The 27,106-nt window shown below is 41.4% G+C and overlaps 5 protein-coding genes across 5 annotated transcripts; 3 read left to right on the top strand and 2 right to left on the bottom strand.

Annotated features, from left to right (window-relative positions):
• The first annotated feature begins 2,103 nt into the window (after nucleotides 1-2,103).
• Nucleotides 2,104-4,285, top strand: B0T23DRAFT_144800 (2-oxoisovalerate dehydrogenase alpha subunit mitochondrial precursor). Its single transcript, XM_062832430.1, has 2 exons — nucleotides 2,104-3,119; nucleotides 3,205-4,285. The coding sequence occupies exons 1-2, from the start codon at nucleotides 2,484-2,486 to the stop codon at nucleotides 3,976-3,978; spliced, it is 1,410 nt and encodes a 469-aa protein (XP_062693024.1). The 5' UTR covers nucleotides 2,104-2,483; the 3' UTR covers nucleotides 3,979-4,285.
• B0T23DRAFT_144813 (uncharacterized protein) lies at nucleotides 4,172-4,659 on the top strand. Its single transcript, XM_062832431.1, has one exon. The coding sequence runs from the start codon at nucleotides 4,365-4,367 to the stop codon at nucleotides 4,650-4,652; it is 288 nt and encodes a 95-aa protein (XP_062693023.1). The 5' UTR covers nucleotides 4,172-4,364; the 3' UTR covers nucleotides 4,653-4,659.
• Nucleotides 4,660-5,010: 351 nt separating this feature from the next.
• On the top strand, nucleotides 5,011-6,493 carry B0T23DRAFT_144797 (ubiquinone biosynthesis methyltransferase coq5). The gene is made up of 2 exons (XM_062832429.1): nucleotides 5,011-5,487; nucleotides 5,629-6,493. The coding sequence occupies exons 1-2, from the start codon at nucleotides 5,177-5,179 to the stop codon at nucleotides 6,350-6,352; spliced, it is 1,035 nt and encodes a 344-aa protein (XP_062693022.1). The 5' UTR covers nucleotides 5,011-5,176; the 3' UTR covers nucleotides 6,353-6,493.
• Nucleotides 6,494-16,672: 10,179 nt separating this feature from the next.
• On the bottom strand, nucleotides 16,673-19,140 carry B0T23DRAFT_395911 (uncharacterized protein; the record flags this gene model as incomplete). Its single annotated transcript, XM_062838221.1, has 4 exons — nucleotides 16,673-18,485; nucleotides 18,541-18,652; nucleotides 18,733-18,886; nucleotides 18,916-19,140. 4 exons carry the CDS (start codon nucleotides 19,138-19,140, stop codon nucleotides 16,673-16,675), a joined length of 2,304 nt encoding a protein of 767 aa, XP_062693021.1.
• A 1,773-nt stretch (nucleotides 19,141-20,913) lies between these two features.
• B0T23DRAFT_317717 (uncharacterized protein) lies at nucleotides 20,914-23,469 on the bottom strand (the record flags this gene model as incomplete). The annotated part of the gene is made up of 2 exons (XM_062835018.1): nucleotides 20,914-21,072; nucleotides 21,136-23,469. 2 exons carry the CDS (start codon nucleotides 23,467-23,469, stop codon nucleotides 20,914-20,916), a joined length of 2,493 nt encoding a protein of 830 aa, XP_062693020.1.
• Between the last annotated feature and the right edge of the window lie 3,637 nt (nucleotides 23,470-27,106).

Here is a 27,106-nt window from a genome sequence, read left to right as displayed (position 1 = left end):
TACTAAAATAATAATAAAATTAATAAACTTTAATTTAGCCTTCGCTATACAAACTATCGTATAATAGCCAGGGGCGCTACAATACATATATAGGTTGAACTTCTAATAACGGTCCTTCTCGGTCTAGGAAATCAATCCCTTCTAGAAGGCGCCGACCTTATTAAGGACTATAGGGTCGCTAATATTATTAGTTAAAGGTAATAAATAGGACGGAGCCGAAAAACTATTACTCTAGTAACGGTAATTATTAATATTATTAATTAAAACCTAGAAAAATTCAACCTATATATTAAAATTATTGGCTACTAATCGTATAATAATACTAATTAAAATATTTTAAAGGTTACTATTAATTTTAAATTTAAAAATATCGATATAATATTATCTATCGAACTTATACTAATCGGCCAATTTAATAAAAATAATAATAAAATTAATAAAAGGGGTACTACCCTATTTAAAATAGTCTATTTCCTATACTACTTTAATATAAATATTTAAAGTAATATAATAAGGGTCGAAGTAAATAAGGATATCCTAGAAATTAAAGAGCCTAGTCGGCCAAACTAAAGCGTTATAGAGGTTAAAGGTAATAATATTAACTTTAGCCCGAATATACATATAAATATCGCCGGAAAAACACTAAGAAATATAAAAGATACAATCGGCCGGGATTAAATACACAACAAAATCGAATACTAACTTAATAATTAATTAAGACCGCCAATTAATATACTCTTCCTAGTATTTAAATAGGGATATTTCGGCGCTATTAAATATAAGGGGTTCGGTACTATATAGGCAGGCAATACTAGTAATTAGGGTAATTATAATTAATATTATTATTATATTAATATTCTATTACCGGGCCCGGTCTTTAGCTATAATAAATTGCTACTACGCTTATTAAACCTATATAATTACAATAACAATTTCGACTATAACCCTAATAAAGTCCTACTACACTTAGAAAATTATAGAAAAGTTCTAGGTAGTAACCTACTAAATTTAATTAACCGCTTACTAAACATCTAAAGCCTCCTATTAAATAATATAAAATTCGCTATAAACCCGGCCGAAATAATCTTTAATAATAATAAAATAAAATTAAAATTAAATAAAAACGTTAAAATCTACCTCTAAAGTAGAAATGAAATTAAAGAAATCCTCCTATAAACCCTCAACTACTTTATAAATAAAGGGGAGGGTATTCGAACGGAAGAGAATCCAAATAATAACTTTATAAGTAAATATAGTACTAAAACCGGGGGTAAACGTACCTAATAAATTTGTAGAGTTGTTTATAGTTTAATACAAGAGTTTTAATAATAGAATACTAGTAATATATTATATAAGGAAAAGGAAGTAAAATATTGTAGGTAACTAGGGTACGTAGCGTAATAATAACGGAATATAGTAGTAAAAATAAGGTTGTCGGTCTAGGGCGTTTTTTAAGGGGGAATCTTAACGAAGTATAACTAGGTTGTATACATAGTGTAATAGGATTGGGACTAGGGGACTAGGAGAGGTTGGTACTAATTTTAAAATAAATCGAGGTGAAACGATAAGGAGGTCGTCGGGCCGTTAATTTAATAGAAAAGGTGCAATATATTATTATAATACCGACCAAGAAGAATTTGGAGAAGATGTAATATTGTACGAAGAGGAGAAGATTAGAAGAGAGTAGCGAAAACTTTGCTCTTAGACTATGTATATAAATTAAGTAGAGATTCGATAGAGCTGACTAAAGGACGGTTGGGTTGTAGTGGCGGAACGCTGAAAGGGACGGGACTATGTTATATGGTGCCGTGACACTAGAACCCTCCAAGTATTACCCCTATTATTACTATCCCTATTACTATTGCTATAGTTCCCGCCCCCATACCTTCTCCAGAGATATCGTTAAAAATATAGGGAGTAGAGTAGAGGGTTACTAGATAGAAGCTGGTAATAAGGGGAGATTAGAAAGCAAATCGGTATATTGAACGGTTGTGAAATAATCGAGTTGTGTGCAGTGCACGGTCCCTTGAATTAGCGGTAATTTCAGCAACTGGTAATAACGTGCAATAATCCTATTATTTCGGAATCAATCGATCCCTAGCCCAAGAAGCCAATCCCGAAAGAGAAAAGTGGTTGGCATTCCCCGCGTTTTAATCCATGCATGGTCTGGTCTCCTCCTTTAAAATGGCCGGTTTCCGTCGGCACAAGTGACGTCGATCCGCACTACAACTCCTCTGAAAAGTCCAGACCAGGGGAAACAACAAACCATCATTTGTTGATGAATGATCATGTCCTCCACAATCCCGTTCCCCATATCTGCTATTGCCGTCTTTGTCATGTTGTGATTTTCTTCTCGTTGTTTTGCGATTGAGGGACTTGACTTGCCCACGATCTCCGCGTTGTCGTCTTGCTCTTCTCTGTTTCCACCGTTCATTATTTTCTCATATCGGTTGTTTCTTCTTTTCACCCACCCATCTTTCAAAATGAAGAGGATCTGTCGTTCCAGTCAACGGTCGTCATCCCTTTTGCGGCCTCTTACACCGGTTACCCATCAGCCTCGTCTCATGCCAATTGCCATCCAACCCTCGACGACAACAACATCAAAGACAGTCCCCAGCCGTCGCCATGCCAGCTCGCTCTCCCAGAGACCAGATGCTAGCCATGTCATGTTTCCGGGAGCCGTCAAATCTGCTTTCTGCAACACCATGACCTTTGAGGAACCCTCAAAATACGATGCTCTACCAACCTACCGGGCCGTCGACCAACACGGCCAAGTGGTCGACCCTTCGTTCAAGCCCGACTTGAGCGACAAGGAAGTGATCAAGCTCTACCACGACATGCTGACGGTTTCCATCATGGACCTGATCATGTTCGATGCGCAACGCCAAGGCCGCCTCAGCTTTTATATGGTATCAGCGGGCGAAGAGGCCGTTTGCGTGGGGAGTGCCTCGGCGCTTTCTCCGGAGGACGTGGTGTTCTGTCAATACCGCGAGCAGGGTGTATTCAAGCAGCGCGGGTTTCAGTTGAGTGACTTTATGAACCAGCTGTTTGCTAACCATAAGGATTCGGGCAAGGGGAGGAACATGCCGGTGCATTACGGGAGCAAAGAGTTGAATATTGTAGGTTTATGTTGTCTTTTTTTGGGCTCATATCACTATCCTTTTCGGAATAAAATAATGGCTAACCTTGTTGTTTGACTATTAGCATACAATCTCCTCGCCATTAGCTACCCAGCTTCCCCAGGCTGCCGGAGCTGCGTATGCTCTCAAGATCCAAAGGATGCAAAATCCCACGGTGCCCCCGAGGGTAGTAGCCGCTTATTTCGGCGAAGGCGCCGCAAGCGAAGGTGATTTCCACGCCGCGCTCAACATTGCCGCTACCCGTGGCTGCCCAGCGGTCTTCATCTGCCGCAACAACGGTTACGCCATCTCGACCCCAACTCTGGAGCAGTACCGCGGCGACGGCATCGCCAGCCGCGGCCTCGGCTACGGCATCGAGACCATCAGGGTAGACGGCAACGACTTCTGGGCCGTGCGGGAGGTGACCAAGCGGGCGCGCGAGCTAGCCCTACAAGACGGCGGCAAGCCGGTCCTGATCGAGGCCATGACTTACCGCGTCAGCCACCACAGCACGTCGGACGATTCGTTTGCGTACCGTGCCAAGGTGGAGGTAGAGGACTGGAAGAGGAGAGACAACCCGATCGGAAGGCTGCGCAAGTGGATGGAGGCCAAGGGTATCTGGGATGAGAACATGGAGAGGGAGGCGCGCGATAGCATCAGAAGAGATATCCTCAAGGCGTTCTCCCAGGCGGAGAAGGAGAAGAAGCCTGCTATCAGGACCATGTTTGAGGATGTGTATGAGGAGATGACGCCGGAGATTAAGGCGCAGATGAAGGAGTTGAAGGAACATCTGGAGCAGTACCCGGAGGAGTATGACCTTGGGGATTTTGAGGGCGGGAAGGACAGCCTAGCTAGGTAGGTGTGGTAGGGTAGATGTCGAAATAAGCGACTTGGGTCTTTTTCATCTGATGCTGAGGATTTCATCCCAACTTGGGCCGCATACTCTGCTGTCCAGACAACGGGGGGTACCATAGCCTCAGGTTTCCGTTCAGAATTCGAGTGAATCGATTGCTGAACAGAACACCTCTTCATCAACCGTCTCGTCCCACACAAGCGCACATACCATAGTAACGGCAGCCAACCCTCGCCTTGTAGTCGCACCTCTAAGTTTCGTAGAGTAGCAACACCTCGCTACCATTTCTCATTTGGCCCTCTCCTCAACGCCCCGCGATATCGCGTCACAAGCAAGACAGTACCCTTCAGCAACAGCGACATTGACAAGCTATTCCCAGCGAATCCTCAACCATGTCCGGCAGAAACGCCATCGTGGCCATCATCGTCTGTCTCCTCGCCGCTATCGCCATTTTCACCGTTTTCCACAGAAAGATCATCCATTTCATCGCGCAGTGGATGGCCGACGCGAAAAACGCCGAAGCCACCGTGAAGGAATCCAAAAAGGCAGCCTCTGAGAAGTCCGAGCCATCTGTCAGATCCGAGGCAAGATCTGGATCAAAGAAGGCCGACGACGATAGATGCGATACTGTTTCATCGGCGTCGTCAGGCCCGGATCTTCACGTCCAAACCATAGTCTAATCCAAGTGAGTTCACTACACCTGAATGTTTACACCTTCCAAGATTCCATCATCACTGCAGGGGTCAATGTTCGAGATCTCCTTGCGCCAGCCATTCAACCCTGCGCTAGCGCCTGCGAACATCATCTGGAGGGAAAAAAACGGAGACCAAACAGGGACCCCCACCAGCCCGATGGAACCCCCGCAGTCCCCAGAAGCTACCCCGCAAACAAGGCTGGACAATGGCTCAAGCAACGCACAAGCCACAAAAACCAGTGCAGTGCACTGCACCAGCCACCCGAGCTTAGCTGCAGTGTGTTGTTTAGTTACCCCGGCACATGCAGATTTCGCAGCCTTCCCAATTGGGCAATTTCGATTGGGGGAGCGCCTTTCAGCCATCGATTGCGACGCCGCGGGCCGACTGGCGACAACTTTCTTGACATTTCTCAATTTCCGGGGGGGCCATTCTAATTCTTCCTTCTCCAGATCCTCTCTCCAACCCACTTACCTCCCGGACTTTCTCCCCAGCCTCGTCGCCAATCCACCATGGTTGCCCGTCCGGCCCTCCGAAGGGCGATTCCCTCGTCGCGAACGCTCTTACACGCCGAATCCCGGATATTACGGTCGTCCTTCTCGACAACCCTCCAGTTGCAACAAAAGCCCAACAACAACAACAACAACAACAACTCAGTACCCGAATATGCCATTCCCGATCCTGCGCGTCCTACCCACTTCGGCTTCGAGACCGTCACCGAGGCCGAGAAACGAGAGCGCGTTGCTGGTGTTTTCACCAGCGTTGCCGAGTCGTACGATCGCATGAATGATCTCATGTCTTTTGGCTGGCATCGCGTATGGAAGTATGTTCAGTCTATTTCTTCCCCATCCCATGCTATCATAGACATATGTCACATCCCCCATCCAACACCAACCCTTGCAAAACTCACATGTACTACGATCAGCCCAGCTAACCACCTTCTCCTTCTTTCTTCTTTCTCCAGGGACCACTTCGTCGCCTCCCTCAACCCCGGCTTCTCCCCCCTCACTTCCTCCTCCGACCCCCGCGCCCCTCAACACATCCTCGACATAGCCGGCGGCACCGGCGACATCGCCTTCCGGATGCTGCACACGGCGCACATCCTCAACGGCAACCCCGACGTGCGCGTGACCATCTCCGACATCAACCCCGCCATGCTCTCCGTCGGCAAACAGCGCTCCGCTTCCCTGCCCGCCAGCCAACAAGCCGCCCTCTCCTTCCTCGAAGCCAACGCCGAAGACTTGACCCAGACTAAACCCCTGGGCGCCAACCAGGTCGGCTACTCCCCCACCACGGGAGTCCCCGATGAGTCTGTCGACCTGTATACCGTCGCTTTCGGTATCAGAAACTTTAGCAACATCCCCGCCGCCTTGCGCGAGGCTTACCGCGTGCTCAAGCCCGGTGGTGTCTTTGCTTGTTTGGAGTTCAGCAAGGCCGATAAGCACCCGCTTTTCAACACCATTTACAAGCAGTGGAGCTTTAGCGCGATCCCGCTGATTGGACAGTTGGTAGCGGGGGATAGGGATAGTTATCAGTATCTGGTGGAATCGATCGAAAGGTTCCCGAGCCAGGAGGACTTTAGGGATATGATTGTTGATGCGGGTTTCGTGGTTGGTGGACAGGGGTATGAGGATTTGACGGGTGGTGTGGCAGCGATTCACAAGGGCATGAAGCCTAGGCGGAAGTGAAGGGGGGGGAGTAAGAAAGAGGGTGGTGGATTGAGGTTTGAGAGATGCATGATAGACGGAAAGAAAGAAGGTTAGTTGGTGGTGTTGGTGGCCTTTGCACGAAGAGGTGATAAACACCGGGATGATCGGGTGCAGTGGTTGATAGCAAAGCCCAAGCAAGCGGTCTAAGGGGGGGAAGAGAATGAAAGAAGAAGAAGAAGAAAAACAAAACAAAAGCTGACAGATACCCCCTTAAAGAGAACGGGGGGCAGCGATGTACTTTTATCTGTACATATTAGACGATGGTTCCCGGCCACCTCTACTATCTTACCACTCAACCTATACATACTTGTACAATTATCAAAAGCAACGGGAGTCTGAAGACGGTTGGGAAAGACTTCATATCCAGACCTAGATCTACTAGACAGGGCGGAGAAGCAAGAAAAGGAAAAGTAATGAAATCTTCAAGCTCCGAGTTTGGAGCTCCGAGTAAGGCACACCTTGCGAAAGCTACGGTAGTCGTGACCGAGGATGTTAGGGAACGAGAGTACGGTGGCCCAAGTTTGGGTTATGCTCAATTGAAAATTGGTCCGTATATCCAACTGCCCACAGATAACAGCAAAATTATTAGTACCCCACACAAAAGCAAATGCACACACCTCCTCGCTAAATTGATTTCCTTCTTTCTATACTATATAATTATTGTGTATACTTCCCTATCGCTCCCCTACTACTTTATTTCTATTTTCTCTACGTCCGTCCGCTACTCCCCGGCTATTCCCTTACTACTCTCCTACGACTTCTATAAATTTATTAATTATACCGGCGCTATACTAATTTAATAGTTGCAAATTACCTACCCTACCCCCCGAATAGAGTATAATTTTAATAGTAGAAGAATAAACCGTCTACCTATTAGGTAAGTTCGAGTAATATAATACGGGTGCTACTAGGCAAATTTTATTGCGTAAAATAGTAAATTGGAATTATATTCTTAAATTGGAAGTAATTTAATACTATTAGTTTTAATAGAACTTTATACGCTTATAGGAAATTAGAAAGACTTTTAAGAATAGGGTTTAAAAATTTATTATCCCTAAAGTTAATATAGTTAAGTAAATAATTATAATTACTATTTATCTATTTAAAGATGTGTACAACAAAGAAGAATATATTTAATATATTAATAAAATTACTTTCCGCCCGACATTCGAATATATTAGAGCCTATAATTAGTAGTTTAGCGGTACTTATACTTATTATTATTATATTAAATAGAATATTAAATATTCTTTTAAAAAGGAGGCTAAAGAGAAGAAGATAAAGAAGGAGGAGGTAGCGGAGGTGTAGGTACTTTGGAGGGAGAAGGATAAAAATAGGATTATAAATAAAATAATATTTTAAAAATTAGAAGAAATAAAGGATATTATTACTTCTAACTTTAAAAAACATAAGGAATTTAAGGCACTATCGCTTATAAAGCGTAAGAGGTAGCTATAAATATAATTTATTTTTCTTCTCTTATTATTATTTTATTTTATTAATACTAACTACACTTCTCTAATACTACTTTATAAAATTTATATAAAAATTTATATTATATTATAAGGTATAAATGAGATATTTAATAATATTTTTTTATTTTATAAGAAAGTAAAATATTGCTTCTAGTTAAGTTCAATCAATATAAATTTACTTTATACTATATAAATAATATTCTCCTAATTACAATTCCAGATTATATAAAAATATATTCTCTATAACAAAAATAAAAATATAGAAATATAATTTGATATATTAATATTATATAAATATTAAGAATAATAAATTCTTTTAAATATATTTCTTTAACTTCTATAATTTAAAATAATATATAGAAATTTATAAAATATATATAAAAACTTATTTATATTACTAAAATTACTTTAGTATTTTAAATATTATATATAGTTAAATAATATATTATTTTTCTATAAAATAAAAGAATATAAAGTTAATAAAATATTATATTTATATATAAATATAAAAGTTCTTTTAAATTCTATAAGTAAATACAAACTTAGAAATTTAAATATATAATATTAATTATTTATATATTCCTTTTTTTTTTAATAAATAATTTCAAAATTATAATATATATAAATATATATTTAGTAATATAATTTTAAAAGAAGTAAAGAAATTTATATTTATAATAATTCTTTTATAAATTACTATTATTAAGATAAAACTAGACGTTTTTACTTAGTAGTATTAAATACTATATTATATATTTCTATTATAAAAGTTAAAAAGAAATATTATATTAATAAGGTACTATAATTATATTATAAAATAAAAGATTATTATTTATTTATTTAATATACTTATATATTTCTCTTTAAGCTTTAATATAGATAGTTAAGTATAGTATTAAACTATTTATTAATTTTTAATAGACTTTTAAAAGTAAAAGTTTTTATAGCTTTACTATTAATTGAATTTAAATAGTTATTTACTTAAAAACGTTTTCTTTTTAAATTATTCTTAAAAATTATTTAAACTCTATATTATTTTAAAAGGGAGTATTAAATAGGAAGAATATTATAAGAAAAAATCCAAAATATTTTTTAATATCTTCCTATATAATTCTAAATATAAAGAAAGATATTAAAAAGACTTTTTCTTTTTATATACAAATATAAATTCTTTAGTATATAAGTAGAATTTATTTTTATAAATTAATATAATTATTTTTTAATAATATTATAATATTACTTAAAAGGTAAATTTATTAGTCTTTTATCTCTTTATATAAGTAAAAAGATATTTTATATATAGAAAGAAAAAAATAAATTAATAAATAATATTTTAATAATTTTAATATAATAAATATATATATTAAAATTTAATTTATAATAATTTAATTTTCTAAAATAATATAATTCCTTAAATATTAGGATATAAATTTATTAACCTTTAAAGATACGCCTACTTACCCTATTTCTACACACTATCTAATAAATAGTAAATATATCCAATCACCTCCGATATAAATTAATCACTACTAATTGTAAACCTTTATACTCTACAAATTATAAAGCGAACTAATATCTATTACCCCAATATTAACATAAAACATCCCTTTCCTATTAAAAATATTTTATAGTATTATAAAGAATTATAATAAATTATTTACTAATAATAGGTTATAAATATATTAACCTCCGGCCGTATACTACCTTTATCCTTGAAGTGTATACTAATAAACTCTCCCGCAAAGAGATTCTTAGAAGTTTAAAAGAATAGTATAATATTAAGATAAATACTATAACTTTAAACCGCTTTTTAAAAACCTTAGAAATAGTATTTTAATATAAATTTAAAATATTTATTATAGATATACTTCGTATAAAGGTTTAAACTATTTACTTTAAAAAGGTACTAAGCGATAAAGAATTATTTATTATCTTTTAAAAGCGAGGATATATAATTTCTCTTGATAGATTACAAAACTTACAAAGAAATTTAAATATCTTCTAAAAATATACGCCTAAAATCCTTAAAAATAAATTTATAAAAGTACGAACTATTCTTTAGGGAATATAAAAATCGGATAAAGCTTATTTTATTCGAAGAATAAATAAACGCGAACTATAATATTATTTTACTAAATTCTTTAACCTTTATTTACTATAGGAACTATTCTTTACTTACTTTAAAGAATTTTTCCTTTAAATAATCTAAAATAAATTTAATTTCCTATAATATTATAAAGGAAGATGGACTATACTTAGTCCTAACTATTTATAATATATTAACACTTATTTAAAATTGCGTAAATATAATATTAAAGTTTATACTAATATCGATACTTATTTTTAATATATTATATAATTTTATATTAGAATTTTTACAATAATATAAAAATCCGTCTTCTATTAGTAGGTAGAAGTAATTAGGAAGTATAACTTTATACTAATATAAATACGGTCCGATTATAGTAATAAAATAAATATACTAGTATATAGGCTTTATTACCTCGCACTTAATAATTAATTACGAAGAATTTTAAGATTTCGACGTATAGTGCCGAATAAAATCGTTATTTTTAAACCGGGCCCCCCTAATTAAAATATTATTATATAATATAATATAATTTCTAAGGATTAAATTCTACTAATATATAGTCCCGAAGTACCATTCTATATACCTAATATTTTTATACGAAGATAAAATACTACTAACTAGCGAATTAAAAATTAGTAGAGGTAGTTATGTAATAGCCGATTATTTATTTAAATTATAAATTTCTTCTAATCGTCTTCAATCGGTTCCAATTTAATATTACTAGGAATACTTTAAAAGATTAAAAACATTAGATAATTAAAACGCATCTAGGATAAAAGACTATATAGTATTACTCTATACGTTTATACTCTAAATACAATACGAATTCTAGGATTTTATTAATTATTAGAACTAATATACTATTTAACCGCAAGTAGGCCGGCGTTATATTATCCTAGGAAAACTAGTAAATTTATACTATAAATATAATAAAGCTAAAGCCTTAAATTATCGATATAAAATAGATTAGGGATAATACCGGCACTTAAAGAATATAATATAGTATAAGAATTTCGAATTAGACCGGTACCTACCATAAACAATAATAAATCTATATACATCTATTATAAAAGGTTTTATACTGTATACTTACAACGGCTATAATTCGCTATTCTATATACAATACAAACACTTACGAAATAAATTAGCGGACTATTAGTTAATAATAAATAATCTACTACTTTATTTTATAATATTACTATAAAATAGTTTTAATAAAGTAAAAGAACTTATAAAATAAAGTAGAAGTAACGTAAATTATATAATAAAGGATCTTAATAATAGGTTAAATAGAATAGAGTATAATAATAATTATTAGAGGGATTAGGTTTTATATTAGAAATAATTATAGAATATTAGAATTAATAGAATAAAATAGGTAAATATATAATATATAGTAAATACTTAAATATATAAATAACCTTATATAAATGAATTTTCACTTCTAATATAATAGTAATACTTCGTATATATTAATTATAAAAAAAAACTAAAAGTAAAATAAATATTAAAATTCTTAAAGTAAATAAAATAAATATATATAGAATAAACCCCGAAATAAATAGTAATTACCGTTTCTAATTATAAATTAATAAGGCCAGGGGCGGAATACTAACGATGGGAGCGGATAGGCCTATATTGGAACTAATTAATTTCGATCTCTAGCGATATCTCCCAATAACAGTAAATACTTTTTTAATATCAATTAAATCTATAAATATACCCTCTTCCTCCGTATTCTTATTTAATAAACGAATATTATCTATTATATTACCCCCTTTATTACCCTTTACACTACTTTCCTCCTAGAATATAATTTAAAATTATACTAAGGGAAGAATATCCACTTCCTCTAACATTCCTCTTTAATTAACTATTACTATTCCGTTTATAATTCGTTTACTATTAACCGAAACGTTAGTAGGCCGATTATATTTAATCTTCGGCGCTTGTACTATACTAAATTTATATTTAATAATTAGCCCCGCTCTACTTACAAGCTCCCTCTTAATTTATAGAACCTACTTAGTACCTAATTCTTATTTAATACTAAACTCTTATTTAATATTTAGTTCTTATTTAATTCTTTCCTCTAATTCTATTTTTAGGATTAAAATACACTTAAATATTAGAGAAGGGGTAATATAACTATTTTATAAGAAAATTACTCGCTTACGTATATATTTAGAAATTAATATTTTAGGAGTAGCAATTTAATTTACCGAATTTTCGCTCTCACCGATAATAAGGGTTTCTATAAATATAACAACTAAAGGCAAATCCTTTTTAACCTTGCCTAGGATCTTAATAACTTTTCGGAACCCTTCGAAATTAATCGGCTTTAATAAATCTAAATAAAAGTTAATAAACTAAACTTTATTATTAATTACCTAAGGATCGATTCCAATAAATTCTACTTTATCAATATTAATTTTATAGGTAAAATTCTTCTCAAAAAGGTACTAATCTTTAATTTTATAAATAAAAGCAAAATAATTAGAGAATACCTCCAATAAATTAAAATTTTTACCGTAGCTCCTTAAAATTAAATTTAGAATTCTTACTTTAATTAGAATTTTCTCGCCATATACTATTTAATATTTTATAAATTACTAATACTACTAAAAAATAATGTTACAAACGTTCTTTAGAATATTATATTCTAATAGATTAACAATTTACTATTAATAAACAACGCTAATATCCATAAACTCACTTAATATACTATTCTTAATTCCCGCCGGAATTAAAAGTATTTAAATAATAAAAATCTATTTTAAAGTACAGTTACTATAGGGAATAACCTTTAATTAAAACTAGTTAAATAAAATTACGTACGTAGGACTCAGGTTAGGAGAGTCCGAATTAATAACGAAAGCTATCTCTAACGTATTAAGAAGAACTACTTAGATAACAAACAATTCTTCACAATTACTATAAACCAGCCAAGTAGGATACTCGGCGAAATAATATAAATATAAAATATTAGTAATTAGGTAATATTTAAAGGTTATAATAAAAAAATAAAATAATAATCTTAGAAAAAAGTAGACTTAGGTTTATCGCAAGTAATATAAAGAGGTAATATCTAATAAGAGAAGAATAAAGAGAATTTACTTCAATCGGAAACAATTATATCTAGGTCTTAAATATTATAAAGTACCTCCAAAGCAATAACTACTAACAATAAAACACCTTATACTATAATAAAACTACTTTTACAAATAACTCTATATAATAATATTTTAAATATCAGAAAATATAATAGAATTTGACTTATTTCCTATTTTTATAAATAGTATTAATATTAACCTTATATATTTTATTTAATATTTAAATTTTAAATAATTTTAAAAACTATTTTCTAATTATATTATAATAGTTTAAAGAATATTAATATAAAATAAATTTATTAAAATTAATAGAAATTTCAATATTTTTATATATAGGTATTTTTATAATATATATTCAAATAAATATAAGTATTGGAAATATATATAATACTTTAAGTTTTACTTTTTTACTTTTATATATTAAAAATATATTTTTAACTTATTAAAAGGAGCTTTATATAATATTTATTTAAATTAAAATAGAAATTAAAATACTATTAATATAAATTTATAAATAATAGTAGAATTTAATTTTCGAATATTATTAATTTTATATTTAAACTTATTTAGTATTTATATAATAAGAAGTATATATAGTTTAAGTATTAATACTACTTTAAAGGCGAAAAAATAATAAAAACTTTATTAAATATTTTAGAATTTAATACTTTATTTCTATAAAGTTATTTAGAAATTTAATTTAGTTAATACTAAATAAAGACTTTTTATATAATTTTAAAAGATATTTTCTAAATATTAATTTCTATAATTTAATTATAGTTAAAAAATATTACTTTTACCTTACTATATAGTTATTAATATAATATATTTCTCGTTTGAATATATATTTATTTATAATAGTATATATATATATATAAGAATAAATATACTACTTTTGAATTTTATATAAATATTATAAAATAAGGGAAATAAGAGAAAAAGTAGGTTTAGAAGTAGAAGAAAATGGATATTAATAGAAGAAAATCTAATAAAGGGGTTAAAGATTAGAAAAAAAAGAAAAAATAAAGAAAAAAGGGTAGAGAGGAGAGAGGAAAGGAAAAATAATTAAAATAAAAAAAAAGATAAAAAAAAGATTATAAAGAAGGTAGAAAGAAAGAATATAAAAGGCTTTAATAATTATTTTATTTCTTTTTTATATTATACTTTATATTAACTATATAAAAATTATAACTCTTTATATTAACTATATATTTTATTATTTTATTTTATAATATAAAGCTAAAAGTTTTATATAGGATAATATAAAACTTAAATATTATTAAAAAGATTTTTAAAAGCGTTTATTTGAATATACTAATTACTATTTATTATTTAAATATATATATATTCTTTAAATAAAATTCATTTATTTAAAAAACTTCTTAAAATATTTATATATATATTTATTTAAAATATTCGTTATATTTAATTTAAAAAAAACTATTTTAAATAATTATAGAATATTTAAGTTTTATTTTTTAATATTATATTATATACTTACTTATTTAAACCTATTAAGGAAATTCTCTTTATAAAAATTAATTTTTAAACTTTTATAAATATAAAATTAAAAATTTTAATATTAAAACGTTATAATATATAAGTAACTATTTAAATATAGGTATTATATTTAAACTATCAATTTAGAATTACTTAAAAATATAACTTAATTCTACATATCGATCTTACAATCCGCGATCTCAATACAAATCTAAGCTAAAACTCTCTCCAAATCCTTAACCTTACAACTATAAATAGTCTTAGTAGAGAAGGGGACTTCTTTATCCTTCGCCTTCTTTTCCTCCAATTCGAAATCTAAATAAAAAATTAGTAAATAATTATAACAAAAAATTTTAAAAAAAATCATATACATACCCTTACGCAAGGAACAACCTTTACCCTCGCCCTTATAATAGTAATTCGTATAAATACCCTTACTAGAAGCCTTACCGCTAGAAACGCACTCGAAAAAGGGACTAGGGTTAGTAAATAATATACATTTACTATAAGTACGTCTATTAATCTTTATACTAAAAAAATAACGAATAAAGCCGATAAATTACTCCGAACGCTCCCACTTTAATTTAAATACAATATACTCTCCCCTCTTCTAATATACTTTAAAAGAAAAGCAACGGAAGATAGTCTATTACTAACCATTAAATTTAATTACTTCCAATACTAATCAACCAACTTTAATAATAATATTTACTTTATAATTTACTATAATAGTATAGGCTTCGTTAACCTTATAATTAAAGAGTTTTTTTATAGCGTAGCGGAAGCGTTTCTCTTAAGGCTAGGTACTATTAAACTTATTTAAAGTTTTATTTTCGTCTATACTATCTATAATAGATTTACCCTTAAAGGTATACGGGCGTAATATAGCCACCAAAGCAGTAGCGCCATCGTCGGACATTTTTGCTTTTTCGAATATTAATTATATATATATATATATTATTATTATATATATTGTATATATACTAGTTAATTACAATTAATTATAGTATATTCGTATCGCTAACAGTTAGTACATTGTTGTTGTAGGGAAAGTATTTACGTACGTTAACGTATAGAAGGAAGTGGGGTGGTATACAATATAAGAAACATTTGATTGCTAAACTGAATTTATATTGACGCGCCCGGGCGCGTATCTAATATTTACAACTAGCACGGACTTTTTTTGAATGAGATTCTGTCAATTGAGCATAACCCAAACTTGGGCCACCGTACGAGAGTGTAAAATCCATCGATCTAGTCCTGGTTCGCTTATTAGCTTTGTACTCGTTCACAACTCCTAGTACACTGGACGAGATCGATTCCGAAAAAAAACTCTTACATACCTCCAAAAAAAGAATGACGGAGAGGTTCGGGGAACAACACTTGATGCGGCTTGCAAACAATGTTGGACATAACGCTCTCTGGCGGGCTAGACTAAGGTACATATTACTCTACAAACTTATCATGTCCATGCTCTCTCTACCTTTCGACATCTTTTCGTTTGTACGGCCGATAAAAACGAGCCTTGCATGTTTGTCTTACAAAAAGCGAATTTAAGTGAAGACATGAACACAAGGTAGAAGAAGAATAAAAAGAAAAAAGCAAAGTAAGCAAATCCGCTAACGTCCTTTTGGAGACCTCGACCTGAAACACCATCCGCATCATCTACAATATCTGCATCGAGAGACATGAACAACTCCGAAGAATGTTTTTGGTTCTTGAAATTGTAATGGTAAACTGTACGCTGTTTTCTTCCTCTCGCTTTCCCCTCATTCACTTCTCCTCTCCCGCGCAGCAAGCTCAGCTCAGTTCGACGTGGCTTACCTAGCCTGTCTTGAACCTGACTTGATAAAACAATCCCTGCACTATTTCTTCAGTCCCAGTCCAGAACAACATTGCTAGGGTTAAATCTATCCCTAGTAAGCACCGTTTCCCCAACAACGCCAGGCCTTCATTGATCAAGGTTGACTTAACCATCTGCATCTCACGACGTCGATTCGTGAATGTCTGATGATTTTCTGGCACAAGCTTTCTTCAGAATTGCCTTCAAACCTTCTTTCGAACCTTTCTCCGAACCTTGCTTCGAGTCTTCGACTTTCAACTCCACAGCTTTCGTGTCCTAAGAGTCAGCCGGGGTAGCAGAAGTCGTAGCCGGGCTTCCGTCACCCTTCAAGCCCCCACGGCGCGAGCCACGTCCGCCGCGCTCACCACCACGGCCGCCTCTGGAACCTCCGCGACCTCCACGACGACCAGCGCCTTCACTATCGCTAGCAGTTCCGCCACCAGCGCTGCGGTATCCGCTCTGGGTACCTTCCCGACCACCTCTGCTGCTGGCCCACGTACCGGCGCCGCCACGGGTGTTGAACGGTCTTGACGAGGGAGGGCTGAAGACCTTGATGAGCGGCTTCGAGCGGTCGTCCGAGCCAGTGCCACGAGACTTGTATTCCTGAGGCAAGCGATCCAAGGCACCGTCACGATCCTCGACCGTCTTGAAAATGACTACTCTGTTGTTCTGGCCCCACTTATCAACCTTGACGATCTTGGACTTGTCCTCCTCCGCGAACAGGCCAGGGATGGCGTCATCGTTCGGTGGTTGCATGACAAAGAGGCCAATGATACTTTCTGCAGCGCTCTTGGGCGCCGGAGAAGGGGTAGGCTCCGGATTATTGGAAGCCCCGTTCGTGGGAGCGGATGCCGGCTTCTCAGACTCTCTTGATGCGGGCAAGGCGGCAGCAGGCTGTGGTGTAGCCGCCTTGGGTTGTGTCGGGGCCGGCGACGGGGCAGCGGGCTTAGCAGTTTGCGCGGGGGGCTGCTTGGGAACAACAGGGACGGCAGGTACCGCAGGCGCGGGCTGCGCTGCGGGTTGAACGGGTGTAGAAGCGGCAGCGGGGCCAGTAGGAACAGGGTTAGCGCCTCCGGTCGAGGGCGGGACGGCACCCTGGGCCGCATACACGGGTTGCTTAGCCCCGCGATGGGAGAAGTTAAATCCCTGAGCTCTCATTTCGGTTCCAATCCTTCCGTCGTGAATTTCCAGCACCAGCCATCCAAACGCGGCATCAGCAAGGTTGAAGTTCCACATGTTCTTAAAGGCGCTCTCGTCGACTTGGCCGAGCGCGGCGGCCGACTGGCCCGCAGCTGCACCACCAAAAGGGTTCCCACCAGCAGCGGTCGTAGGCATCTTCTCAACAACACTGAGTGCGTTCTTGAGCAAGGTCTGCTGGACGTCGTTCTGCTGGATCGCGGGCTCAACCTCACTGCGGACGGTTTCCCACACATCGTTGAAAGATGCCTTACTAGCGGCCAGCTTTCCACGGTAGTGATCCAACGTCGGGTTGACGCTGAACTCGTTGTACGAGCTTCCGTAACGGAAATGAAGACCAGCCGAGATGGAGAAATCCGCCTTGAGAGTTACCGAAAGCTGGTTGAGGATGCCCTCACGAGCGGGCGAAGCGTGGGTGATGAAGATGCGTGTTTCGGTAGGGTCGTAGACGCGATTAGCAGTGTCGACAAGCTCGCCCATCTGTAGAAGTGTAGTCCACATAGTACCTTGTCCACCAGCGATCGTAGTCCGTCCTTCGCCGTTATCGAAAAGCTTGTGCATAACGACAGCACCGCCCAAACCAAGAAGACGAAGCTTGACACCGCCGATTTCGAGGAGCTTCGACCGAGACTCGTCGATCACAAACAGGTTGGGCACCTTGTACTCTCCTGATCTGAACTTCTCAAGCACCCGGACATCTTCACAGGCGCCCCAAACCGTGTACACGGGAACATCCAGCTTCAGTTCGCCCGAAATGAGGAGAGGCAGCTCGGAAAGAGGAAGCTCGCTAGCAGGGAAGCGGCTCTTGACGGGGCCGGAAGCGGCTTGCGCAATGGCCTTCTTGGTGGTCTCGGAAATCAGGGGCGAATATTGGGCAACATGTTTCAATGTCCTGTTCAAAGGTTGGTCAGCGAGGCAAGACCAGATTTGGGCTGGGGATATCGCACTTCTCCGCAATACGCTCGAGAGATGTCTCGTCGTAGAAACCAAAGTCACCAGTGTGAATGATATAGTTGGCGCGGGCGGCCTTGGCGAGCTCGTTCAAGGACCGGAGATTACCTGCAAGAGGGAAGGGGCAAGTCAGTAAACAAGGCGCAAACCAGCAGCCGGGACAGGATAACACTGGAGGAGAAACTTACCTCGAACATCTGCAATGCAGAGAACTCTGGTGGGACCAGTTTCCAAAATGCGGCCTTGGTTCGGGAGGAGAGGTGTAGCGCCGGGTACTGGGCCCTGATGAGGAGCGGCACCATTGGGCAGAAACCCGGGGGCGTTGTATGTATTACGGGGTTGCTGTCGAGGAACGTGTCAAGTTAGCAAACACGCGTCAAGGTAGCGACAGGCGAGGATGGCGTGTCGGCTCGAGCTTCGTAGACAGCCGGGCGGTCAAGGCGATCGCCAGCCAGACATGCTCGACGAGACGTGACGGTGATCGGAGTAGTGTATGGTGGGGAAGAGGTGGAATGGTGGTTGGGGAACGTGCTGAAGCTGGGCAGCGAGAGGGGGGGAAGCAGAAAAAGAAGGGAGGAGAAGCTCACAGATGCCATCCCGGTAGAGGGCTTCAATACAGAAGACTGAGATGTGCGTTGGGGGAGGTTGGGTATTTGCTGGCTTCGGCGACCAGGTGAGGACGAGGGGTGTTGGGGATCGGGATGGAGGGAGAGCTGAAGGCCGAATGGGAAGCTACACGTGAAGGGGTAGAAGGTAGCTGACGGCGGGCGTAGTGCGGTGCCAAGTATGTGGCGGAAAGTGGAAAGTCAAATGTCGACAAATGCGCAACCGGGCGGTGATGGTGCCGACAGCTGAAGCAACAACAGACGGGCGTTTGGTCGCGACCGGGAGGCGGGGTATCAAGCAGAAACGGACGACGGCGGCCCGAGAATCGAGTTGAAGTAAGAAAGAATATTACACGAAGCGGAGGTCAACAGAGAGCCCCAAGGACGGAGAGGATAAAGGTAGGTAGGTATGGGAGATATGTTTTTGTCTGGATGGTGGTTGATGTCGGGAAGATTTTCAGAGAGGCCGGGAGAGTTCACGGCGTAGGTAGGTAGGTAGGCTGGTGCTCAAATCTGAATGGTTCCAAGCGGGCAGTGATTGAAAACTGAGGGCCAAACCGTGACAGGAGGGGCCCGGACGGGAGGGGAGCTCTCCCGTCGCTGTGTCTTTTCTGTCTTGGCTCCAGCTGGGCGGGCGGGCGGGTGGGTACCTCCAGGCTACCTTGGTACATGTCTACAGCTCCCGCCTTCCCTATTGAGCGCCTATAGTGTATGTAGAGGCCATGCAAGTGGTGACCGCCAGGGGCAGGCACCAGCCAGACGGGCGTGGCAAGCTGCCCGGAAGCGCGACACCCCCTGCCAGAGTGCTAGGCGCTGCCAACAACACCTCAGTGTCAGCTGCGTGGATTAGGTACTCCAGTTTAACACATCATCATACCGTTCTACCTACTACTCGGCATCACCTAGCTAGGTACATAATCGCAGACGGAGCCAGGGGAAGCTCAGCTCAAGTCCGACGGCAAGGGGATCAACAGGAAGGTACTCAAAATACCTACTAGTCAACGAGGGCAAACTGTAACAAGGAAGAAGGCTGCCAAGTTTCACTTGATGAAAGGCGCACCGAGACAGTTGTTCGTTGTTTCCAAATCTGGTGCAGCGGGCAGCCCAAAGTCGCTGTCAAGAAGAAGAGAGTTCGTTGCTCCCAAGGGGGACCAACAGATTGCCGTGACATTTTTTGCGTTGTGATACAAAACAGGATGATAAACTCTTTGTCTCTCTCTCGGTCGCTTTCTCTCTCCTCTCAAGGGTAGATAGATCCCGACTCGCAACATGTTGAGAAAAAAAAGAAAAAATAGAGTTGCAATAAATTCCCAACCCATATCCTTCCTACTTGCCATCCATCCACTCTCAACCATTGATCTCTTTTACAACACCCAATAAATATATATCTTTCATCGCCTTGCCGCCTCCCCCATTTCATGACATTTGTCTCCCAATACGCCAATCCCGATGCTCGCTGCTGGGCTGCTTTTCGTGTTGTTTCTCCTTCTCCTCCTCCTGCTGCTGCTGCTGCTGCTCTTGTTTACAAAGTCGAAAAGAAAAGGAAGATTAGCTAAGTACAATATGCTCTTGTCAAATGTCCCACTACCTCCTCTCGCACTATGAAGCAGCCTGAGCCCGTCTCTTATTCCTCGCCGGACAAGACGTTATTCAAGCCTGACGTGCAGTTTAACCCACCAGAGTGATGGCCTGGGACTGGTACCGCAGACTTCTTCAACCAGCTAGGCAGAGTCTAGACCAGCTCGAAGACGGGCCGTGGTCGCCCTACCACATGTCCTTTGCCTCGTCATTTTTGCCATTTTCTTGTTGTTGGTTTTCCTGGCGGGCGCGAGATTCGTTCCGTTGTTGCTCGTATTCATAAATCTGAGCGTCATCAACGTACTGCGTGCCGCCGCCCGATGCCTCGCCGTAACCATTTCCAGCCTAAACGACGTGTTAGTATCTTTAAGCACAACCATTTTTCGGCTTAGGCAAACGTTAACTTACGCGATGGTACTCAAAGTTGAAATCGGTCTGGCCAGACATCGCCGCCATTTGTTGTTCAAGGGCGAGTTGCTCCATCGCTCGCTGCTGCGCCGCCTTCTGTTCGGCTTCACGGCGCTTGCGCTCTTCCTCCAATCGCCTTTGCTGCGGTGAGGTGGGCACATTGAGCTGGGGATGCATGGCCTGGACCTTTGCGAGATAAGAGTACATAAAGTTGCTGAGCAGGACTTGACTGTGCAAGGGTCGGCGGGGGTTCGCAAGCTTGATGTGAGCCATCCGGTAAATGGCTCGCTCTTCAATAATCGGGAAGCGAGTCCAAGAGTAGTCGACATCGGGAACAAGTTTTCGGCGAGGAGGTTCTGGAGTAAGTAGGGTTTGCTCCTTCTTCTTGGCAGGCTCCTTATCAGCCTTCTTTTTGCCTCCGAAAAGACCACCAAAGAAGCCTTCCTTTTCCTTCTTGGTCTCCTTCTTCTTGTCCTCGTTCTTGTCGATACTATCCCGATCCAGCACCAAGCTCTCCCGGCCTTTAGAAGAGCCTTCAATGGAGTTTTGTAGAACGTCCAACCGGGTCGCATCATGGCTCTTGTCTCCGCCCTTGCTCTTCGCTTTCCGAGCTTGCTCCTCTTTCTCGCGCTCCTTTTCCTTCTCGCGCTTCTTCTTGTCCTTCTCATCACTCTTGAACCATTTCCATCCGGACGATTTGGTGGGGGCTTCAACCTCTTCCTTCTCTTTCGCTTTCTTGTCCGCTTTCTTCTCATCCGATGCCGGCGAGGGTTGCGTAATTACGCTCGGCGCGGAAGGCTTAGGTTGACTCTTGCCATTGGCTTGCGCTGTCGACTGGGTTGCGTCAATCGACGGACGTTTTTCGGCGCGAGGAGACGGCTCGTCCGCCTTTTGGGTGGATGATCTATCGGGTAGAGTCTGCTTATTTGTCTCTGCTGGCGGCGTCGCAACGATTGCAGGCACCGGCGGCGGGGCGGTTGTAGGTGGCGGTATGGGCGGAGTCTTCTTGACAGGGAGGACTTCCGCTGGGGCCGGGGCAGGCGGGCTAGCCGACTTTGGTTCGTCCTGAAGAGCTCTGTTGGGTGTGTCTTCTAACGATCGTCGTACGGTTATATCTTTGGACGAACCCGAGGGATCGCGTGCAGAATTTTGCCGTGTGTGCAGCGATTTCTCGGGATGTGAGTAGAGATCAGCCAGGGCCGGCTCAGACTGTACCCTCTTCAGGCCTTGACTTGACGCCTCGTCCATTGCCGGAACAGGGGGCATATCATCTTCAAGCTCGGATGACTGCCTTCCATGGGCCCTCTTCGAAAATGACGGTTTGTTCCCGCGTACACTGCCGCTTTTTCTGTATGTTGTCTTTGTGGAGCGTCTTAGACCCATACTTGGAGCAGGAAGTATCGGGATGTCACCCTCGTCCACCTCTTGGTGAGTCTCAAGCGCCAGTTTCTTGACTGCTTTCGTAGGATCATCTACCAACTCATTCAGGCTAGGTTCTGGGTTACCATCGCCATGGAGGGAGCGTTGCCGTTGCAGCCTTTCTGCGCCATCCACATAGTCAATACCCTCACTCGTCGGCTTGATTTGGCGAGAGAGCATTGACTTCTTTCTCCTCAAGCCCCCTCCTCCACCTGTCGAGTCACTTCGGTTCAGGTCAATCGACAACATGGAGTCACTGGACCGCCGCTTTATTGCCTGCACGCGATTCTCCAGGAAGTCTTTGAACGCCGTAGGTTCGAGTTCCGGGTGTACTCTCGCAGGTACCCATAGCAAACGGGACGGGTCTGCTTCATCATCTTCGCCCGATGGTGGACCAGACTGGACTAGGCCCATATTCGAGAAAGGAAGAAGATCGGGGTCGTTGAAATTCCCAACATCCATCGATAGCCGTCGCAGCGCCTGCAGATTACTTAACTCTTGTGCAATGTCGTTGGCATCGTCGATATTCGTCATGGGGAACTGGGAGGCCGACCCATCGGCCTGGAGTTCCCGTATCGAGCGCGCGGGCGAAAGCGGAGAGGCCGGTCTTTCTGACGAACTGCTCGTGTCGCTTGACTTCCTCATCGGGAGGGTGCTGGACTCCTTCGAGGTGCGTCCACCCATGAACCCATCATCGCCCCCCTCTCCGCCAGTGGTGTCGTGTAGTGTTGACTTGGTCTTGTCTGAGGTTGTCCGGACGAGGCGCAGTTCATCCCCCGAGTTCTCCTCGGAGGGCTCCTCGGCGAGACTAGCGAGGCGCTCCAAGTGATCTCCCTGGGTCGCAATGAAGCTAAGGGGGCGGCTGGCCCGACGGCCGTCTTCGGGACCAGAGTCGTCGTCGTCGATGGTGTACATTGTTCCTATGGTCTCGGTGACGTGGCGGCTAGGATCGGATATCGACAGTCGGTCGTGGCCGCGTCGGCTGGCGAAACTGGAGCCAACATCGCCTTGGGGACGGGATGAGGTCTGCTGGAATAACAACAGGTTGGTCAGTCGAAAGGAGGTTCTCCCGATCCACAAGGACCCATAATTTTTTCATGTCTCTCCTGCAAAGACGATCGCCCAGGAAGCGACACGCGGTATCCATATTCGGAAATTGACGTGCGGCTCCGCCGAGAGCATGGATCCAAATCCCGGTATCCGGGGGTCGGGAACCAGCGAGGGAGGAAATGCGGACGCACCATCATCTAGACAAGAGAATAGAGGCCTGTTTGGGGGAGGAGGATGGGCCGAATGCCACAGCAGCCCTCGGGTGCCTTTTTGTCTTTCTTTCTTTTCTTCTTTTTATTTTCTGCTTTCAAAACCAAACGGGGTCGTGGAGTGGTGTATTAGTCGTCTATCACAAGCAGATCAGCGAGACCTGGCGTGGATAGCGATGGCCCCTCAGTTAAGAGGACAGGCAAGCAAGCAAGCAAGCAAGCAAGCAAGCAGTCAGACAGTATTGGCGACAGGTGTTGACAAGGCGGGCTGGCAGGGCTGGCAGGTACAGTAGGTGCGCCTGGAGACAACGTCACAGGGCCTCCCGGGCTGGTGGTGGTGCTTCAGCTTTCGGGACGGAATCGGGGGGCCGGTAATATCAAGCCGTGATCGGACTAATCGATGTCTCGGTCGACTGTAGCATGCGGTCACGCTGTCTCAGAGGCGGAGGGCCAGGAAACGAGGGCTGGGCTTTGCGGGCTTTGCTTGGTATCAGCGTGTGTGTATGGCGGGCGCCGGAAAAAAAGACGAAGTGAGGGCGTATCACAATTTGGGCAGTCGAGGGGCTCGCTCTCGTTCGCTCGCTTGGATCGCTGCACCTAGCGTAGTGCAGTGTAGTGGCTCGACTTGTCCGGGTCGTTGGGCTATCGCTCGCTCGCTCAGAGGACCTCGTTATCTCGTTCGGCACCTGGTTTGCTGGAGAGAGGGGAAAGAAAGCGGAAGGGCCCCTAGCAAGGTTGAAGATTGCAAAGTGGGAAGAAAGACTTGTATCTAGAAGACGGTTGGGAAGAAAAAGAAGGCGTGGGCCGAGCGCAGATTGGGCGGTTCGTGTTGGGATTATTGGCCGTCGAGGTGGTGCTTCTTGGCTTGGGCAGTGAAGTGGGTGCCAGTCCTTGTTGCTTTTGGCGTCCGCAGTGGTCCCGTTAGTGTGCACTCTAGAAGCCTGGGTCGTCTGGTCTCTAGTCGGATTAGGCGAAGGGAACTGAAGGCTCAAAGAGAAACGTGACACAAAAAGGGCAGGCATAAAGTTGGATGATGTCGACAGAGCGAATGAATGAATGAATGAATGGAGCACGCCCGTTGCGGGGATGCCTTGATTCCGTCTTCGTTCCTCGCCGTCAGGTCCTCTTCCAGGCAGTTCCGTAGTGTAAAAGGTAGTAGCCAGGTCTCTCCCGCAATGACACGCACTTCCAGACTTTTGCGCCGCGTGGAATCGGTAAATTGATAAACTGGGCGATGCCAGGGGACAGGCAATACCTGGACAGGGGCACAGGGGCACAGGGGCCCGGGCATCAGCAAGTGGACGGGACCCGTCACGGGCACAGGGGGGCAGGCAGGCGCTCCCGGCTCTGTGGCCTGTGCCTCCAGGTCCAGTTCTCTCTGGGCTCTTCTTGCACAGCCAGGCACACGACAACCGGGCGGGCAGGCAGGCGGGGGCCTTCTGTTTAGGTTCTCAATCGCTTCGAGATCGGGCTCATTGGATTCTACACTACCTACGTCGATTCGTTCTGCTTGGTTCTCGCTCCATTAGCGCACCACGCCAACTTTGTGTGACGGCGACCTTCAATTGTCCCTGACCCGGGGCCCAACACCCCCTCAAGTTTTCCCCCCTTTGTCACATGGCGGCCGGGGAAAAGCACCGGACTGGTACCTGTCAGAGGTAACCAGGGCGAACCAGCCAGGACCCGATCATCCACGCTATACGACAGATTGGCGGCCGTAGCCCCAGCATCCGTCGCAAGTGGCCACCATGAACTCTCTCGGAACCTGTCTCCCTGTGTTGTGTGTGTAGAATGACATTACGCCGGCCGCAACATCCACCCACCTCGACTATCAAACAAACCAAGGTCCTCGACTATCGCCGATTTAAGCAATCATATCATATCACTTTACGGTTTGGGCTGTTGTCGCCTTGGCCGTGACAAGGGCGCTATTCCCGCCCCTTGTTGCCGAGGCTATTATAATCCTCTACCGAGATGATTCGTTACCGGCATCTCCATCCAGAGAGCCCACCCCGTGGAGTCAGCAACTTCATTGTCAACAACACTCGAGAGTCTGGCAACTTGGAGTCTTATAGCTCGAGTTGCTTGTGTTCCAGCCTCAGCAGACAAACAGATATAAGTCGAGGAAGAAGCGTGATCTTTTTCCCACTCTTTGGTGCAGTCTCACAAGCAGTCAACGGCCTTCTTTCCCCCTATTGTTACAGGACCATGATTGAGGACCCTCCAACTGCTTGGGACCCCCGGAAGTCCCATACCATTCAATCCCACTTCAACCCTGGGCGTTATTGGGGCGCAATGGTGAAGCCATGACGACCTGTGTGGTACGGTCGTACCAGGCACTCGGGTGTAACCTATTGGCACATGGTCGAGTGATGTTTTGCACAAAAGTCTGATCCCATCGCAAACCGAATGCCAAACGCTAGCACGTTCGGGGCTGGCGGAGAAATCGAGCATAAGCCAAGACGGCTGCCACCGGTTCATCCGGAAGTTGGACTTCCAGGACGGGGATTGCCATCGAAAACTCGGACGTGTTCATCCCAGAAGTTCCGTATCTTGATCCTAGCGAAGCCCCGCTGCTCCGGTGCCCTCCGGAGGGCTTAGAGTGCCGGCTGCCTTTGCCAGGATTTCCATACGAGATGCAAAGATGCCAGTCCGAGAAAGGCCAGTCGAACAACTGTCTACCCTGCTTAAAAAAGAGAATAACACCGAATGGCATCCCTTTTTGCATCACGCACGTCGGGATTGAGTACTGCAGACTCATCTGCCGGCACTAGCTAGGTACACATGTCAGGCACACCGTCAACTTCAAGTATCCTGCACATTGATTCCCAAATAACTGCGTCTTGTAAGGCTTTCAACTAAAGTTACCTCAAGCCCCTGGAGGATTGACTGTTCGCCTGAAGTCATCACCTGGCTCGGCTCTGTTCAGGGGTACATGAGCTGAGGGTTAGGGTTACCGGCTCTGTGAAGCCAAATCAACCATCGCGGAACTTTGGCGATTGGCTAGGTACCTATCTACCTGATACTGATTGGGGGATCTGGGGAACACCAGGGGCACAAATGATTGAAAATGCCACAATTACTATTCAACTCTACGCAGACTCAATTCCCAGAATCCACTCATTCTCAAACCAGTTGTAAACTACTATCACAAGAAGAGAAACCTGACGACTTCTTGCCATGAGTAAATCGGAAATGAAGTCTCTTCGTTATTATTGCAGAAGCAGATAGTCTGCAGGTAAGCCATAAACCCAAAATAAACAGCCCCTCCCTCCCTTGCCGCACACATCCCA

The sequence above is a fragment of the Neurospora hispaniola genome (genome assembly GCF_033458365.1).
Source record: "Neurospora hispaniola strain FGSC 10403 chromosome Unknown B0T23scaffold_4, whole genome shotgun sequence".
NCBI lineage: Eukaryota > Fungi > Ascomycota > Sordariomycetes > Sordariales > Sordariaceae > Neurospora > Neurospora hispaniola.
This window is presented reverse-complemented; position numbering and strand designations above follow the sequence as displayed.

Bases quoted from the DNA above. Each gene is read 5' to 3' on its own strand.
- B0T23DRAFT_144797 (XM_062832429.1), top strand. From the start codon at position 5,177: ATGGTTGCCCGTCCGGCCCTCCGAAGGGCGATTCCCTCGTCGCGAACG. The intron at 5,488-5,628 runs GTATGTTCAGTC...TTCTTTCTCCAG, and splicing joins GGCTGGCATCGCGTATGGAA to GGACCACTTCGTCGCCTCCC.
- B0T23DRAFT_144800 (XM_062832430.1), top strand. From the start codon at position 2,484: ATGAAGAGGATCTGTCGTTCCAGTCAACGGTCGTCATCCCTTTTGCGG. The intron at 3,120-3,204 runs GTAGGTTTATGT...TTTGACTATTAG, and splicing joins GGAGCAAAGAGTTGAATATT to CATACAATCTCCTCGCCATT.
- B0T23DRAFT_144813 (XM_062832431.1), top strand. From the start codon at position 4,365: ATGTCCGGCAGAAACGCCATCGTGGCCATCATCGTCTGTCTCCTCGCC.